We start from the raw sequence: 18,830 nt of genomic DNA on the forward strand, positions 1-18,830 counted from the left end.
TTCCCCTCTGTCTGGAATGCCCTTCCCCCTCTTTTGTCCTCTGAGGCTCCTACTTGGCCCTCAAAACCCAGCTCAGTAGTCGCCCCATGTGAAGCCTCCCTACCCCAGGTCTCCCCTGTATCATGGGCATCTCTCTGGGGGAGCCCTCAGATGCTGCTTTATCACTTTTATTCTTTCTGCCTCTCTTTTGGCCGCCAGACCACCTGCTTCCTGAGGGCCACGGCTGCAGCTCTCTCCCTGCATGGCTCCTCGGTCCTGTGTCTTCACAGGCGTGTGGACGGGACCAAAGGCCGTGATTGCTGTGATCACCCATCACGCCCAGGTGAAAACTCGTGCTTTCTTTCCTCTCCCCTCAGCCTCAAAGACAAAAATCAAGGTGAACTCATCCCGCCGGTCCTGAAGTTCACCGTGACATACCTGAAAGAGAAAGGTGAGTGAGAGCTGGCTCCAGCCCAGGGACGTGAGAGCTGCCAGGTATTCCTCTCTGGGAGGCCTGTCTTGGGTTCTTAGCACCCCCAGGCCAGGGAGTTGGAGGACGGGAACCTGTGCAAGGTGGGTGACCAGGGTGGGATGGGCTCAGGCACAGCGGCTCCAGCTATGGGCTCTGGACCTGGACTGTCTGGGTTTGAATCCTGGCTCCACTGTGTACTAGCTGTGTGACCTTGGGCCAGTTACTTCCCTTCTCTGGGCCTCTGTTTCCTCATCTGTCCAATTGGGTTAATAACAGTACCTGATTCACAGGGTTGTTGTGGGGCCTAAATGAGATGAAGCATGTAAAGCCGTCCATGGAAGGGACTCCTTGACACGATTGATGAGCTTGATTTGCAGATGCCAGTGCCAGTGGGGTGGGTGACTTGGAAGGGCTGAGACTGGCTGCTCCACGATCCCTGAGGCCAGAGCTCCGGTGCACAGGGAAGGGGTGTGGAGGTTGCATTTATCCTAACGGAGGAGGAACGGCTGCCAAGGAGGGATGGCCGCCTCCAGGAGCAGGGCTGCATGCATCAGACAGGAAGTGGGAGCTGTCACTGCTGGGGCCCGTGGTGTCTGTCACCCGGTGTGACCCAGGAGCTGTGTGTTCTAATCTTAACAAAGCTTTATGAGATGGCAGCTCTGTAGCTGGGGGATCTGATTGGTGTTTGAAGCTGTGTCTGCTTGGACCAGCTGTCATTTGTCGTGGACAAAAGATAGTGCCTGAAGACCAAAGTCAGAAACTGAAAGGGAGTCTCCCTTTTTAAATATGTCAATTCCTTTATTCATTAAAAAAAAGAAAAGCAGCCCAAGTATTAGGAGCTCAGTATAAACTTGTTGAATGAACCCGTGAATTAACCATTCACTCACTGGGGCTGACACAGTGGCCGCAGCACACGGTCCCACCTTCTGGGCTCACGGTGTGGACTGAGAGTTGTCTTCATGACGTTTTTCTCCATAGAGCTGTAATGTGACAACCACAGAGTCTCGTGACAGGGAAGAGCTGGTCACAGAGATCAGGGAAACCTGAGCTCTGACACTCGGGCAGGAGGTTGCCTTATTAGTTTGCTGTGCTGTGTAACAAATCACCACAAGCTTGGTGGCTTGAAACAGCATGGATTTATGGTTTCACGGTTTCTGTAGATCAGAAGTCCAGTTCCCTCGGGGACCGTTCTCTGCGCAGCATCTCACAAAGCTAAACACGAGGTGCTGGCCGCTCTGTGTTCCTTCCAGAGGCGCTGGGGAAGCACCCACTTCTGCAGTCATTCAGATTGTGGGCCAAATTCAGTTCTTTGCAGTGGTAGTTCTGAGACACTTGTTTTCCTTGCTGGCTGTCAGCCACAGGTCTCTTTCTGTCCCATGTGGCCTCTGCCACCAATGAAGACAGTCCCACGTGTCAGATCCCTGCCTTCCCCCGACCCCGTACTCCAAATTTCTGTTGCCAGGAGGAACCTGGTCCCTTTTTAAAACCTCACGCGATTAGTCAGGCCCACCCAAGATACTCTCCGTATTTTAAGGTCACCTGCCTTGGACCTGAGTGCCATCTGCAAAATTCCTTCACTGCGGCACCTAGATTAGTGTCTGACTGAATACTTGGGAGAAGGTGTGTGTGGACCAGGGTCCACGAATCTGGAGGCCAGCTCAGAATTCTGCCTACTACAGTCACTCAGCAAAAAAGAGAGGGACCAGCCCCCAGTTAGAGGGGAGCAGCACGTGGAAAGGCTGAGGGAAGGAAGGAGCACGGAGCCAACCGGAAGCTGGATGGAGGGCTCACAGGGGCAGCGGGCAGGAGAGTGGAACAGCGGTGGCCAGACCGCGTGGGTCCTGGCAAGAGTCCACAGGAAGCTGTCCTCTGGTTGATGAGAACAGGGAAAGGCTCTATGCGGGCTGATCGGAGACCATGTACATGTTGAAAGCTCATTCAGCTTCAGAATGGAGAGGGACTGGGGAGTGGGGGAGGGGAGAGCATGGGGGCCCAAGGACCTTGGTAATGTTCTGTATCTGTTTTGCCCAGAATGGGGGCCAATAGCCACCCATGGCAGTAGCCCAAAAGAGCACTTATGTGGCTCGTGCATTGGTGACTGGAGTTTTTATTTTATTTTAAATTTAAATCACCATGTATGTGTACGAGTGACTGCCTTATTGGACAGGTCAGCTCTAGATACTCATGGGAAGAAAGGGAAGCAGCATGTTTGGAAGCCCCCTGGGTGCCTGGCACGTGCCACACATTATCATGTCCATCCTTTCCACAGCCCTCGGAGGCAGGGGCTTGAGGCCTTACTCTGCACACAAGGCAGCTGAGCCCAGAGAGGCTAAGTACTTTCTCCGAGGTCACACAGCTGGACGAGACGGAGTTGGACTGGACCCCAGTCTGTCTGACTTTGGTGTCAGTCTCTTTCCAATCTCCCTTCCTGGGGGCCACAGAGGTGGGCGATTGGGGAATTAGGATTGGGGAATATGGAAAAGTTTAAATTGAGAGGAATAAATAAGGGTGGGGGTAATGAATAGTGGGCAGGAGAAACGAACTAGACTGGAGAGAGTTCCCTGCCAGCTGCAGAAGGGTGATGTGCAGGCAGGGGGAGTCATGGAACATTCTGGAAACCTCCTCTGGGACCTGTGAGATGCCTGGAGGCTCTTTCCCTGCAGGACTCCACACAGAGGGCCTGTTCCGGAGATCGGCCAATGTCCAGACTGTCCACGAGATCCAGCGGCTCTACAATCAAGGTGAGTTGGCTCCCAGAGACTCCTCACCCTGAGCCTCCCACCCCCTGAGCTGCACAGCCCTCCAGGGCCTCCGAGCCCCAATACCCAAGGCAGCATAACCCCTGTCCCCCAGGCCCCGGAATAGCTCAGGACTGGGGGTAGCTTTCCAGGGGAGTCCTGTGCTCAGGCCCGTAGCCTCCCGGGGCAGGAGGCCACCCGATGCCATTCTGCCTTTAGGGTTTGTCAAACACACTCAAGCCAGGTGGGTAGGGCATTGTTTCATGGAGCTTCCCTCAGGCAGCCCCTCTGGCTGGCACAGAATGGCTTCCTCAGCTGCCCTGTATCACCTGCGGGTAAGGGACATGGCGTCAGAGGTCAGCACGCCAGTGACATCAGTAAAACAGCTCACTGACAAGGAGGTCTCCCCACTACTGCACGCACTCTTGTCATTCCCACTCATCAGGTGACAGGACTGGCCCTTCTCAGCACTGTGTGCTGGGCACTGGGGACGGTGAGAGCCGGCGCCCTGACCTCCGAGCCCTGGCATCCCAGGTGGGACCAAGCCACTCAGCAGGGAACTCAGTAGCACGCCCCAGCCTCTGCCAGGCACCCTGGAGAAGCAAGGAGGTGGGGTGACAGCACCCCCATTTCCAGGAGAAGACAGACTCATCACCTGGACATGTGGCTCCAGCAAAGGCTTTTCCTGTTGGGAGGTTTAAAGCCATTTTGCATCAGAGCCCGGTGTGAAGCAGGAATTCCCCAGCCCAGGGTCAGAGCTCAGAGGCAGGCTGCTCTGTGTCCAGGCAAGCCCGTGAACTTTGATGACTATGGGGACGTCCACATCCCTGCCGTGATCCTGAAGACCTTTCTGCGGGAGCTGCCCCAGCCGCTGTTGACCTTCAAGGCCTATGAGCAGATCCTGGGGATCACAAGTACGTACCTGCCCCAGGGGTACCTGCCAAGGGCCAGGCTGGGGGCGTGGGGGCTGCCTGGCCTCCTGGTGCCATCTGGCACTGTGGGCCAGGGGAGGGGGCTGCCCCCACCTGAACTCCTGCTGAGCCCCTGCCAACCTCAGCCAGGCCCCCAGTGTCCATGGGTGAGGTCGGGTTGTCAGCTGTAGCTGGGCTGAGCAGCAAGGTGGCCAAGGGTCTGCTGGCGTGATTCCCGGCACACAGTGAGTGCTTCATCCACGGTGGCTTTGTGACAGCGAGCTGCTCCCTCCTGCTCGCCAGTCAGTGCTCTTTCTTGGAGGGACCACAGTGAGAGCTGGAAGTGGACCTTGTCCTAGGATCTGCACTGGGACCATAGTTCTTAGAAAGAGGAGCTGAGGCTGGAAAGCTGATTCCAGGAAAAGATGGCGGACTCCTGCACGTGGGAACATCAGGTCCATTCAAATTACCCAACAACAGCTTGAGGTCACGAAAGAACGGCTTTTATTAAAAAGCCAGCAAGAACGTTCACACTAGGGAATTTTGGTGTCTTTCAGCAGGGGCTGTGTTTTAAAGCACACGGAGTGTTCACGGTAACCCTGCCCTAGGCTTAGCGGGAGGTTAGCACTGGAGGAGTGTGTGTGTGTGTGTGTGTGTGTGTGTGTGTGTGTGTGTGAGCGTGCGCGCGCGCTTCTCCAGCAGGAGCTTGCGGAATGCTTGTTAATTGTTGAGTGTTTTTTTTCATTGAAGTTTACTGGGGTGACAATGGTTAGTAAAGTTACATCGGTTTCAGGTGTACAATTCTATAACACATCATCTGTACATCACATTGTGTGTTCACCACCCAGAGTCAGTGATTGTTGAGTTTTGACTGAAGTTTATGGAGCTCAGTGGAGGATGCACTTATGAGGGAACTGGGGGTCTCAGAGCCGGGCGCAGCTGCGTTCAGGCCCCTGGTGGGGGTGGGGCCTGAGCTGCTGAGAATCGTAAACAGGTTAAGTTAGTCTAGAGCGGTCGGCACACTTTTTCTGTAAAGGGCCAGGTGGTAAGTATTCTAGGCTCTGCGGGCCAGACTCAACTCTTGTTAATGCAAAAGCAGCCGTAGATGACATGTAAATGAAGGGGTGTGGGTCTGTGCCAGCAAAGCTTTATTGACAAAAATAGGCCATCTGACCCCCGGGCTGTAGTTTGCCAACCGCTGGCCTGGACTATTCCCACTTATAAAGTGATTGGCTTTCTGGGCTTTCTGGGAGGTCACAGCTACAGCGCCCATTGTGAAGAAGGGAGTAGAACTCACATAAGAGAGGGGTTTGCTGAGAACAGCCGCACGGCCGGGAAGTAAATGGGAGCCACAGGCCCAACAATGGGACAGTCGGTCCTCCCTGCTGCAGTGCCTTCCCCCCGGGAAGGACTCAGGAAGGACCCTCCTGCCATTGCAGGTGTGGAGAGCAGCCTGCGGGTGACCTACTGCCGCCAGATCCTGCAGAGCCTTCCGGAACACAACTACGCCGTCCTCAACTACCTCATGGGCTTCCTGCATGAGGTGAGTGGACAAAGCAGGGAGCTGGCAGGAGGCCTTGCCCTCCACGTCAGTGCCCGCACAGCCCAGGGTCTGGGGTCACACCCTCCCTCAGCTTGGAATGCCATTCCCTGGCCCAGAGGAGTTCATCCAAGGCCTAGTGGGCAATAACTCCACTGAGAAACCCTCCGTGTGCCAGGCGGGGTCACCGGGTCCGCCCCTGCCATTTCCATCCCTGGCTGCCTTCGGTTACTGCCCGTGACCTTCTTTACTGGGGGCCGCTGCTCCCACATCATCTGAGCCGGGCGAGTTCTGGAGGGAGGGGCTGTGTCCCCAGGTCATCTGGGCACGTGACCCAGAGGCCGTGCTCGTGCTCACTGTGCCAGAGGCTCCACCACCACCTGAGTGGACCTGAGTCCTGTGGAGTACAAGAGGAGTTGGAGGGTGCTGGAGGGACCCCAGAAGAAGGGCAGAGCCAGAGGGTCCCTTGGGACATCAAGGCTGATCCTTTCCCTCTACGACGGGGAAACAGGCCGGGAGCAGGGCGGTAGCAGCACAAGGTCCCAGTGCTGGCTGGTGGCTCCCAGCCCAGCACTCTGCCCACTGCCAGGACCCACGCGTCACTCCCCTTGCCTCGCATGTGTCCTGCAGGTGTCTCGGGAGAGCATTTTTAACAAGATGAACAGCTCCAATCTGGCCTGTGTCTTTGGGCTGAATTTAATCTGGCCGTCCCAGGGGGCGTCCTCCCTCAGCGCGCTCGTGCCCCTGAACCTGTTCACCGAGCTGCTGATTGAGTACCACGGAAAGGTCTTTAGCGCCCCGGACGCCCGCGGGGAGCTGGGCGCCGGCTCGGATGGGGGAGGAGAACAAGGCAGCCCCTCCTCCAGAGGCATCTCCACGCCCGCGGCACCTCCGTCCGTGGCACCTCTGTCCGCTGCACCTCCGTCCCCTGGCACTGGCCTGGAGACTCCACTAGTGCTGGCAATATCACGTTGAAGACTATCCATCTCTGCTCGCATTGTGTGTTTTGTAAATTTGCCATTAAATGAACTTTTACTGAACCTTCCAGTGACAGTTCCCTAGTTCTAGTTTTTAAGCTGTGAGCTGAGACAAGAGGATGGATCTATTCGAATTATAACCAGATATGGCTTAACTGAAAATGGGAATTGATTGGCTAGGGCCTTGTACCCAGCACCTATTGCAGCTGTAATGCTGTGTGACAAACCAGCAGCTGTTTACTCTGGCCCGACAATCAGTGGGTCAGCTGGGCGATTCTGGTCTTGTCGGGGCTCCCTCACGCATGTGGGGCCGCTGGGGAGAGACAGCTGTCCTGCAGGTGTCACATTTCCCTTTAGTGGCTGAAGGGGGCATGTTCCCATAACGCAGGCAGAAGTGCAAGCACCTAATACAGGCATGTTCCCAGCGTTGGCTGCTGTCATGTGCTCACACCCTGTTGGCCAAAGCCAATCTCACGGGCAAGGCGGGGTCACAGTGGGAGGGCTCTGCAAAGTTCCTTGGCAAAGGGGTGACTATGGGCAGGGTGGAGAATTAAGGCAGTAAAGAGCAGTCGGCCTTCCTGAGGGCTCCAGGACGCGTTACGGCCCTGTGGTCCTGGCCATCAGTGATAAGGACATAGCCCCTATTGAAGTTTCTGGAGCAGAGGACATGGAGCTGGGTCATGGGTGCTGGGCTAGGAGACCCTGTCGCTCAAGGAATTCTGCCTTCCTTGGCTGAGGGAGGGCAGATGTGGTCGGGGGCCAAGGTGGGTGCCTCCTCAGGGGTCAGAGGACGGTGACACTGTGATGCAAGGCTACAAGCTGGCGAGGGGACTGCTGCCACCCTCTGCTGGGTCCCTGCTGAGTGCCAGGGGTGCTGCAGGACCTTCCCCACCTGCCACTTAGGCCTCATGGCAGCCCAGCCACGTAGGTATTCTTGGTTGGGGCTTGAGGGGACTTAAGTAACATCCCTCTTCCCTGCCCGAGCTCAGAATATTCAGGGTGAGGCCGACTGACTGGAGACCTGCCTTAGACCTGTGGCCAAGGGCGTTTGCTCACAGGTCACTCGGACGTAGACAGATTCACCACCTGGGCGCCACCCTGAGCCAGGTTAACCTCCACTTACCTGTTTCCTATCTAAACACCATCAAACAACACCACATGGGCACCGCCACAGGATTTTGGACATTTCCTGGACTGGAATCATTTCAATCTTTGTGTTGAAAGCAGGCTTTGGTGCCCCCAGATGGCCGTCCACGGCCCTGGGTCAGTACGGCCCATGGGTACTTCAGCAGCTGCAGTTGCCCTAAGCAGAGGGCAGCGGTTTGCAAGTGCCCTGGAGCTCACAGGCTTCGAGAGGCTCCAGCCCCTGCTCACCCCATGCCAGCCTCACCGAGCTCGACGACCACAGCCTGTGCCCTCACTGCTCCAGGCTCCAGCCCTGAGCCCTGGGCATTCCGGAAGCCATCAGAGCCAGCTGATATGAGCGAGTCTTCTGAACTCTTCGCCTGTCTCCTCCCCGCTCTTTCTTCACTGGCTGCCTGCATCTCCCTCTCTCCTCAGTTCTTGGGCTCCCCACCCCGTCCCCATTCTTCGTCTGTCTTTTCTGTTCCTTCTAGCTCGCTCTCCCAGTCAGCCTAAGCTAGAATAATTCTCTTGTGCATCTTAGAGAATGATTATTGTTTCATTTCTTCTCTGCTCTGCTACAAAGCCTTTTTCCTTTCTTTCATTCTTTATTCTTTGTTTTTAAACACAACTCTCCAGCTCTGACCAACCACCCAGCACAGGGAGCCCAGACCGAGCCCGAGCGGGATCCCAAAGACGGACTCAGTCTGGAGCCCGAGGCAAAGCCCCCGCCTGTCCCCTGGCCGCAGCCTCTGGAAAAGCTGCCTGGCATCTTGTACTCACAATTCAGAACAATGCTAAAACGGCCTCCGAGTGCTGTTGCAGGAAAAAAAAAATCTGAAATAAAAATTATGGTTCCCTTAAGTGCACACCAATGTGAACACCAGAATGAACAACGACAGTAAATCAAGTCTCATGAATTATGCAGAGAGGTTTACAGCGTGAAGTTTACGTTCATGAAATATACGTCTCCAATTTTCTGACGCCGAGAGGGGGTCCTGAGATGTTCTCCCGTGGCTGCTTTGGTAACAGTCTTCCCTTCACAAATGAGAATTGTGGGATCCTAGCTGCAGCATGGTGTGGCCTTGTCACCCTTCCCTGAATCAAAGCACAATTTCCCGATCGTTCCCACATTATCAGTGATAATGTCTCAGAAGCACACGCAGCGCACTGCAGCTTAAAACAATGAAATGCGACGCTGAAATGAGGACTCCAGGGTGTCTGTGTTGGCAGGATGTGGGGAATAAATTGTCCAAATATTCACTTTTACAGGAATGACAGATTTTAAGTGACTCTAGAGAGCAGGCAGGCTGCCCAGAACTTGTAGCTGATATGCAGTGAATTACTGTATCCTGTCCAGAACATAAAAAGTCTGAATCAAATCAAAGCGGTCAGTCTGCCCTGAAGAGAGCCAGGGCAGTCAGTGGGGGAGTAAGGACTGAACACCCCCCCTCTGGTACCAGCTCAGATTCACAACTGTGTGACCCTATGCAAGTCATTTCACCTGACGGGGAGTTCAGAGTTGGAAGGCTCCGCTTGGGATTCTGTCCTACACCATGGACATGTGACTGGGGTGAGTTCTTCGAGCTTTTCCCCATTTGTGTAATAGAAAAGGCCGGGTCCACTTTGCAATTCCGTGTGCTTTAAAGCACCTGTTTTGTGCCAGGCAGTGTCAGTGTCACAGTTAGGTGGAAAACAAGGAAAGAAATGCACGAACTAAATGTTTTTAGAACTAAAGCAGTATGTGCAGGATACAGGCAGGTGCAGGGAGGGAGACAGGAGAGAGTCATGGGCAGCTGAGGGTGGTGGTCTTTCCTGAGACGGAGGGGATACAAGAGAAAGAGCAAGTTCTGTTGGTTTGATAACAAAAAGTTTTACTGCTTTGTTATAAGGACAATGTAACTGCTTGGGGGATGGGGGAAATCAATGACAGAAAGTTTAAAAAAAAAAAGTGAAAATCACTTGAAATTTTATCACCCATAGATAACCATTGTTGATACTTTGAGGAATAGACCCTTGCACGTACTGTTGGTAGAGGTGGAAATTGTTACAAGTACTTTGAAGAGCAGTTTAGCAAGCTGGTGAAGTTAAAGCTGATCCAGCAATTGGCATGTCCGGGTAAATAGTCAGAAAGGTAGGTGCAAGAGTGTGAGTGCTGTGTTGTCGTCAGAGAAAATAGTTAGAGGCAGCTGACATGTCCAGCAGTGGAAGGGATTGCAGGCAAATTGGAATCACGGCCACCGGACGGTGCCGTGTCCTGCAGTTCAAATGAATGAGCTGGATCTATATGTTTCAACATGGACAGACCTCAAAATAGTACGTTGAGAGGGAAAAGGTTGCAGAATGATACTTACAGTGTGCTTTCACTTGTATAAAATTAAAAAGCTCCCCAAGCCAGTATATAGTTTATGACTTGAACATTATTACACTTTTTGAACGATACACATAGAAAAAGAAATGTTAAAAAGTGAACAGGAAGGTGACATAGTAAATTCCTCATAAAGAGGAACAAAGGGGCCTTTACTTCTGTAATGTTTTCTACATGTACAAAATATATCTACGTGTTCCATTTCCGCCATGGCTGAACAATTCCTGCAGGACTTGACCTTTCCACAGACAACACCTGTGAGCTCCGGACAAAATATAAAACAACAAAACTAAATCCACGATGACTTGGACAAGAATGGGTCCTGGAGGGAAGAGAATGCTTGGAAAAGCAAATGGCACAGGATGAGTTTCCATTATGTGGCTTTTAACCTGAGCCAGACCAAAGTTGGCACCTCTGTTAGCGTGGCTGTATCTCCAATAGAAAATCACAATTGTTTTGGCTCAAAGAACAGAGGACAGAGTTTGGAACAACCACAATCACTAGAAAAGGAGTAGGGAATTCCAGACAGGAGAAGCCAGAGAGGGACAGCCTAAAATCTGTGCATAAATTCTGCTGAGTTCTGCCGGATCCCTGAGCCACATATGTGCAGGACAGACACCAGCTGTGGATAAAAGAACTGAACTGAGGTTTGAGCTACCGATTGACAGAGTTTGCAATATGAGTCCATCCAAGTTAAATGCCCGCTAAAGCAAACAAACAAAAACCACTAGTCTTCAGAGGAAAACAACGGAACCCAGCATAATTTTCACAACGTCCAGGATACAATAAAAATTACTCACCAGACAAAGAAATAAGAAAATGTAACCCACTCTAAAACAGTCAACAGAGACCAAACTTAAAATGATACAGTTACAGTTATTGGAAACAGTGCTAGTCTAGGATGTGAAGGTAGCTGTTACATGCACCCTTAAGTATATAAAGGAAAATATGCTTACAGTAAATGAAAACGTAGGAAGTCTCAGTAAAAAACATAGAAATCATGTAAAAACAAAGGGAAATTCTAGAAAAGCAAAATATAGTATCTGAAATTTTAAAAAAATATAAAAATCAAACAAAACACTGGTGTGTTTATTAGGAAAATGGAGATTGACAGGAAAGAGTCAGTTCCTTGAAGCTAGACCAATAGAAATTACCCTATCTGAAGCACAAATAATAAAAAGTTTGAAAAAAATATGAACAGAGTCTCAAGGGCCTGTAGGAAAATAGCAAAATATCTTACATACACATAGTTGAAGCTTCAGAGGCAGGAGAGAGAGAGAGAGAGAGAGAGAGAGAGAGAGAGAGAGAGAGAGAGAGAGAGAGAGAGAGAGAGAGAGAGAATAGAGCACAAAAAAATTGAAAATTATGGCCGAAAATACCCCCAATTTGGTGAAAGACATACATGGTCAGATTCAATAATATCAGCAAACCCCAAGCTTGAAAAATTACACCTAAACACACAATAGTGAAACTTCTGAAAACCAAAAATAAAGAGAAAAACCTTGGAGGCATCCAGAGAAAATGAAACATTGCAAACAGAAGACCAGCAATGGATATCAGCTAATTCATGAGCCAAAACTACGAAGTCCAAAAGACAGTGGGAGAATACCTTGGTCCAATATAATAAAGGAATAAAATACCCAAAGGAGGGGGAACGTGTCAAAACAGAATTCTATACCAACTAAAAATATTCTTCAAGAATGAAAGTTAAATACAAACATTTTTCAGGAAAAAGAAAACTAAGGAATTTTTTCACCAACAGACCTGCACTACAAAATATGCCAAAGAGGGCTGGCCCGGTGGCTCAGGTGGTTGGAGCACCGTGTTCCTAACGCTGAAGTCGCCAGTTCGATTCCCACATGGGCCAGTGAGCTGTGCCCTTTACAGCTAAGATTGTGAACAACAGCTCTCCCTGGAGCTGGGCTGCTGTGAGCAGCCGGAGGTTGGCATGAGCTGCCATGGGCTTCTGTGTTGTCATGCGGGGACTCTGGTCCTGCTCCTCGCATGAGAACGCAGAATACGGTGAGGCCAAAAAGGAACACCAACGGAGCCATAAATAGGGGGAGTCATACCACTATATTCTCGCTGGCGGCTGGGTTGGAGATACAGGGGGTCTTTCTGCACCCAGTCTCACTGGTGGCCAGGCGAGACACATGAAGTAGGATCCACACGATCTGCAATCCGCCATCTGCTTCTCTGCCAACCAACCAACAACCCCTCCACGGGGGTCTAGTTCTCCGGCAGCTGCTGGGCTCTTTCTATGCTGCCTGCGCTTGTTAGCTCAGCCACAGCAGTTACCTCAATGGCCAATGGCTAACTGCTTACAGCTGATGGCCAACTAGTCACAGCTGATGGCCAACTAGCCACAGCTGATGGCCAACTAGTCACAGCTGATGGCTATCTACTACCTGAGCCAGCACCTTTCCACATGAGGCCGAGAGCTTGGAAACCTCTCTGAGACTCTGTCTCCACACTCCACTTCTACAGGGTCTCGCCTCAAAATTTACGTGACAAGCATCTTCTGCGAGGGTCCCTGTGTCATATTAGCCTACAATCACCTATGGACAGAAAGAAACAGTAGTCTTAGGAACCAACAATGGCAAATCCCTTCCATCTGGGAGGATACATGCTAGTCTTTTGTCCTGGGAAAGGAGGGTCGCTGCCACTGGCACCTTTCCTGGTTTGTGGTACCAGACCTTTATGGCAGTGCTTGGGGTCCCTTGCATAGTTTCAACATGTAGCAGAACAGCGGACCCCATAATAGGCCATAGCGAGAGCACATAGAGTTCCCCACAAAATCATGCCGATGTCGGGACCTCTGTATGCTACAGTCACTTGCGATGGCCACTTGGCCACCACCCCTGGCGTCACTTGCAAATCATGAGTCAAACCAGCCCCCCATGGGGTTATCAGGCCCAACCACCGACAGTGGGGGCTTTTGACCTGCCAGGGCCAAGTCCATTGCTGCCGTTCCCCTGCTTTCAAGCATGTGGGTGCTGGCAGCAAAATGTTCCCATTTCTGCCGTAGCCTGGCTTTAACAGAGTCTCACTGGTGGTAACTTGTAATTGAATGGGAGCGGCCGTTGGATGTAGCAGAGCTTCTACTGCTGCGGACCCTCCCTTCCGTGGTCTCTCATTCAGGACTCTCAGGACGTCCCATAGTCGCGAGGCCCAGTCACGCAGCGTGGGAGGGTGTTTTGACACCCGTAGACCTTGCTTCAAAAGACCATTATAACGTTCAAACATGCCAGCTGCTTGCAGATTGTACAGGATATGAAACAACCATTGTACGTCCATCCTGGCAGCCCAGCGCTGCACTTCTTGCCCTGTAAAATGAGTACCCTTGTCACTTTCAATGACTTGGGGGCACCCATAGAGGGCGCACAGCCGTGTAAGAGCGACCACTGTATGCCGCTGATCCGCAGCTGGACAGGGCCAAGCAAACATCAACCCCGTAGCAGTGTCCACTGCTGTAAATGCATATATCGCATTGCGGGCCTTCGGCAGGGGTCCAATGTAATCCACTTGCCAGCGAGTGAGGGGCACTCTCCCTCGCGTAATCTGCTGTGTTTCCCAGGGGAACCTCCACCTTTGGGGGCTGTCCTGGGCACAGACGGCACAGTCATAGCAGGCATCTGCTATCTCCTGCCATTTCAAAGGCAGGCCCCAGCGTCTGCTCACCTGCCACATGGTTCGGCTTCCAGCGTGCTGCAATTTCCTATGCAGCCAATGGGCCACGTCAGTGGCAGGAGCCCATTCTAACCATCGGACCCGTGCTAGGGCATCTGCTTCATCATTACCTGGGGACACTAAGGGGGAGTGACCTGTGACATGCATTAGGGTCACCTCCTTTCTCTGCCCTAGGTCCCAGAGGTCCTTGCCACAGTGGACGGTGTCCCACCAACCAGTTTTGGTGTTTCCATGTAGGGAGCCACAACGTTAGGCCCCGAAACACCGCCCAGCTGTCAGTGCAAATAACTAGGGGCCCAGGCTCGTGGCTGATTACCATCCACACAGCCCGTAATTCAGCCCACTGGCTACTCTGGCCCATCCCAGTATCAAACCAAATGGTGTCTGTTTTGGGCTGCACACCAATAGCCGTCCAAACGGCTGCAGCCCCTCGGCTAGAACCATCGGTAAACCAGGCATCCTCAGGTACTGGGGGCTGTCCTTCTTTGTAGGGCGAGGGCTCCAAGTCCTCCCCTCTCAGCAGAGCACTGGGCTCAGCCTGGGCTACAAGCTCCACAGGCCCCAGGACCTGTTGTAGCTCTATGCTCACAGGGCTTGAACTAAGGGTGCTACGTTGCTCCAAGTAGGCACCCCACTTGGCGAGGGTGGTGGTCTGTGCCACCCCCATTTTGGGCCCCTGGGTTCACATACGGACCCACCCCTGGGTGGGTCCACGCTCTGTGCCCTGGCGCAGCTCCTCCCGGGGTCCTGTATGGGAAGGATCCTGCAGGTGGGGGGTGGGGTGGGGTGAGTGGCAGTGCCTTGCGTGCTGACTGTTTGGCCTGGCCAGGTGGTCTTGGTCTCCTCTCAAATCAGTTACCTGCTCAGAAGTCTCCTGGGGAAGCTCCAGGCCATAGTCTGATGGACGTTGTGGTGGGGACTGGAACCCACCCAGCAACGTCACCGGGAAACTGCAGGAACTCTTCTCAGGCAGCCGTGGGGATCCTGAGAGATGGGACTGGAGGCAAAGCAGAGTTTAGTTTAAGAAGCACTCGGGGGCTGGCCCGGTGGCTCAGGTGGTTAGAGCTCCATGCTCCTAACTCCGAAGGCTGCCGGTTCGATTCCCACATGGGCCAGTGGGCTCTCAACCACAAGGTTGCCAGTTCAATTCCTCGAGTCCCGCAAGGGATGGTGGGCTCTGCCCCCTGCAACTAAGATTGAACACGGCACCTTGAGCTGAGCTGCCGCTGAGCTCCCGGATGGCTCAGTTTGTTGGTTGGAGCACATCCTCTCAACCACAAGGTTGCCGGTTCGACTCCCGCAAGGGACGGTGGGCTGCGCCCCCTGCAACTAGCAACTAGCAACGGCAACTGGACCTGGAGTTGAGCTGTACCCTCCACAACTAAGACTGAAAGGACAACAACTTGACTTGGAAAAAAAAGTCCTGGAAGTACACACTGTTCCCCAATAAAGCCCTGTTCCCCTTCCCCAATAAAAATCTTTAAAAACAAACAAACAACAAGATTTAAAAAAGCTTGTACAAAAATTCAAAATGATTTGGTTTAGAATAGTTTAAATATGTTTAAAAAAACAAAAACAAAAGAAGCACTCTGGACTGACGGGGGGACAGCGTGTGTGTGTGTGGTGAGTGTGGTGAGTAGTGCTTAGCCTGCCTGTGCGCCCTTCTCTGTCCCCTCACTGTCCCTTCATGCCTCCATGGAGTCACCCAACGGCCAGGTCTCCATCAGCAGCCCCAAACTGGCTTGGTGGGGTGGCCTCCAGCCATTCACTCAGTCCCTGAGAGGTGACAAGTGTCCAGTGGGTAGAGTAGCAGAGTGGCTGGGAGTGCAGGCATGGAGTTGAAGTCACCTGCTGGCTGTATGACCTCGGTGTGTCACTTTAAGTTCCTGCATTTCCATTCCCAGTGAGGGTCTGTGATGTGCTGAGGAAGGAGCCAGGTGGGCAGGCACAGAGCAAGTGGTCGGGAACAGGCTCGTCAGCAGGATGACACCATGGGCTCTCCAACCTGTGAGTCGTGCGGGGACAGATGAGGCAGAAGAGGCAGTGCTGGGCGGTGCTGGGGGCAGAAGCCATAGGAAGGAGAGGGGTCTGTTATGGTTGTCTCCCCCAAAAGAGGAAGTCTTGACCCCCTGTATTGTGCATGTGACCTTACTTAGAAGTAGAAGGACTAAGTTTAAGTGAGATCATTTGTGTGGTCCCTCAACCAGGGTGCTTGTGTCCTTATGAAAAGGGAAAATTTAGACACAGATGCGCACACAGGGAGAAGCCGTGTTAGACGGAGGCAGGGAGCAGGGTGGAGAGTCTATAGGCCAGGGAATGCCAAAGAGGGCCCGCAACCCGCACAGAAGGGAAACGGTGAGAAAAGACAGGACGAGATGGCCTGGTCACCAGAAGCTGGGAGGGAGGCCTGAACAGTCTGTCCCACAGCCTCAGAAGGAACCAGCCCTGCTGGCACCTTGAGGTCGGGCTTCCAGCCTCCAGAACTGGCAGAGAATACACTTCTGTTGTTTAAGCTGTGGGGTCTGTGGTGCTTTGTTACGGCCGTCCCCCCAAAGTAAGACAGGCTCCCAGCAGGCAGCGCCCTCTGGGAAGGGGTGAGTCCCCATCACCATTATCATGTGAGCAGAGGCCACCTAGGGGGTGACCATCCTGACGACCTGTCCTGCAGGGCCGTCCAATCCTGGGAGGCCCCATGGATGCTCACAGCGGGCGGGGGGCGGGGGGTACAGACGGCGCTCAGAGGAGGTGCTGGAGGTCACTGTCCTGGTCCCTGGGCACAGGTTCCCTGGGCACTGGTTGGGTGGGCGAAGCTTCGGGAGGCAGATGTCCACATACTTTGGGGTCCCCTCTCTAATGGCAGAGCTGTCCCATGGAGGCGCTTCCCCAGGAGGGGGTTCCCATCACTGGGAAGGAGGAGGGGTGGCGAGGGGCGCGTCTTTGGAGGGAATTCCCACCCTGGTCAGGGAGCTGGTGATTGCGCGAACACCCCCTGACCCCTGTTCTCTCGGGGGGAGGGAGGCAGGATGTGCTGGACACCCAGAGTTGATGGACAAGGTTGACATGCAGTCCAGGCTCACGGGGTCCGAAACGGCAGGATCTCGGCAGTTTCTTCACTTTCCTGACCTCAGCTCTCCTCCGCCCCCTCACCCCAGCCTCACCAGGCCGAGTGAGCCTGGCAGCTGGACTGGCAGAGGGCAGCCCCAAGGCCCAGCAGCTCTTTCTGGAGGAAGGCACCTTCATTTATTCCATGAGTATTTACTGAGCACCTACTGTGTGCCACGCACTGTTCAAGATGGTGGGATTTGGTGACACTGACCTACCTCCTGACCTTCGTGAAGCAGACCAACCATCAAAGGTGAATTGAAGTTGGTGATAAAAGTCTAAAGAAGAGAGGAAATTTCTTAGTCGAGGGGGACAGCTGCACTGAGAGGGGACTGTGGTTGTCTCCAAGTAAGTGAAGGGGCAGCGAGGGGCGGCCGGATGGCTCAGTTGGTTAGAGCGCAAGTTCTGAACAACAGGGTTGCCAGTTCAATCCCCGCATGGGACAGTGGGCTGCACCCCTGCAACTAAATATTGAAAACGGCGACTGGATTTGGAGCTGAGCTGGGCCCTCAACTAGACTGAAGGACAACGACTTGACTTGGAGCTGATGGGCCCTGGAGAAACACACTGTTCCCTAATATTCCCCACTAATAAAAAAAAATCTTAAAGTGAAGGGGAGCGAGGGAGACAGCGAGGGAAAGGCATGCCAGGTGAGGACACAGCATGTGCAAAAGGTCCGGCTGCAGGCGCATGCCCAGTGGGGTCCAGGAAGAGCAAAGGGGCCCTGCGGCAGGGACGGAGAGATGCAAGTAGAAAGCAGCAGGAATGCGCCAGAGGGGCCCGAGGAGGCAGGCCCTGTGGCCTCGGGGAGCCTGAGCTTTGCTAAGCGAGGTGAGGAGTGATAACCGAGTTTTGAAAACTGTTACGCTGGCTGCTGTGGGCGGTGGCGGGCGGCCATGTTAAGGTGAGAACCAGTTGAGACAATGGGTTGAGAACAAGCTGACGCTGGTGTGGGTGGTGACACAGCCACATCCTGGTTCTACTCTGAGGGCACAGCTGACAGATATGCCGATGACCAGAGGTTGAGGGTGACTCCTGGGGAGCTGGCCCACACATTAGGAAGGCCGAATCCCCTCAGTGGGGAAGGTGCAGGAGAGGCTGGCCTGGTGGCGACCAAGCCGAGCCTGTGATGCTGCTGACAGCCGATGGGGCTGGCCACAGGCTGTGGATGTCAGCAGCTGGAGTCCGTGACAGACGTCCAGACTGGAGATAAAAGTTGGGGCCCCACCAACATAGAGACACAAGCCAGGAGGCTGGACAAGGCCAGCCCAGGATTTCAGGAGGGGACAGGTCAAAGCAGAGCAGTGGGGCCCTCGGGCATTCAGCGATCAGGCAGGAGAGGCTGGAGTGATCATTGTGACCCTGGGACAAGTGGGAAGAGGATGGTTCTGGGAAGCCCTGCCCCCGCTTCCCGGCGCATCTCTCTGCCCCCCGGGACTCCAGTGGGCAGTCACCCTCTGACCACAGCTCTTTGCCCAGGGCCAACCAGAGGCCTCTGTACAGTGTCTGGAGCTAGGATGCAGGGGGTCTGACTTTCCAGTTTGGCTGCTGTCTTGAACGGCCACAAAGTAAGCCCCAGGGTGGTTGGAGGGCCTTATACGTCACTGTGCCCACAAAGCAGAAAAATCGGGTGATGTCAACATGCCCAGAGAAGAAGAAAAGTGAGGGAGCAGTGTGGACAGCACCCTTGGGCTCCACACCGCCCCGGCCTGGAGGGTTTGACACTGGTGACCATCGATCCTGGTCCTAACAGGGGATCTGCCACTCACTCCCGGGTGGTGGTGGTGGTGGCAGCATCAGGTGGCGACGGTGCCCCGGAGCTCTCCTCCTCCCTCCCTGATTTTCGGCCTCTCCAATCCCCACCTCCCTGCCCCATGTGCCCCAGGGGCCTCTCTGCTGAAAGCAAGGAAACAAAGTACAGGGATCCGAAA

The 18,830-nt window shown here is 53.6% G+C and overlaps 1 protein-coding gene across 6 annotated transcripts in view; it reads left to right on the forward strand.

Moving 5' to 3' along the window:
• Positions 1-6,680, forward strand: part of ARHGAP8 (Rho GTPase activating protein 8) — a 53,329-nt gene extending 46,649 nt beyond the window's left edge. For all 6 annotated transcript variants that reach the window (XM_019739249.2, XM_074326529.1, XM_019739251.2 and 3 more), the window contains 5 exons: positions 357-430; positions 3,115-3,192; positions 3,975-4,103; positions 5,540-5,643; positions 6,271-6,680. In XM_019739249.2, coding sequence (XP_019594808.2) covers positions 357-430; positions 3,115-3,192; positions 3,975-4,103; positions 5,540-5,643; positions 6,271-6,615 — 730 coding nt within the window. In that variant the 3' untranslated portion in view covers positions 6,616-6,680. The remainder of the gene's footprint in view (positions 1-356; positions 431-3,114; positions 3,193-3,974; positions 4,104-5,539; positions 5,644-6,270) is intronic.
• The last annotated feature ends 12,150 nt before the right edge of the window (positions 6,681-18,830 follow it).

The sequence above is a fragment of the Rhinolophus sinicus genome, linkage group LG02, assembly GCF_036562045.2.
Source record: "Rhinolophus sinicus isolate RSC01 linkage group LG02, ASM3656204v1, whole genome shotgun sequence".
Lineage (NCBI taxonomy): Eukaryota > Metazoa > Chordata > Mammalia > Chiroptera > Rhinolophidae > Rhinolophus > Rhinolophus sinicus.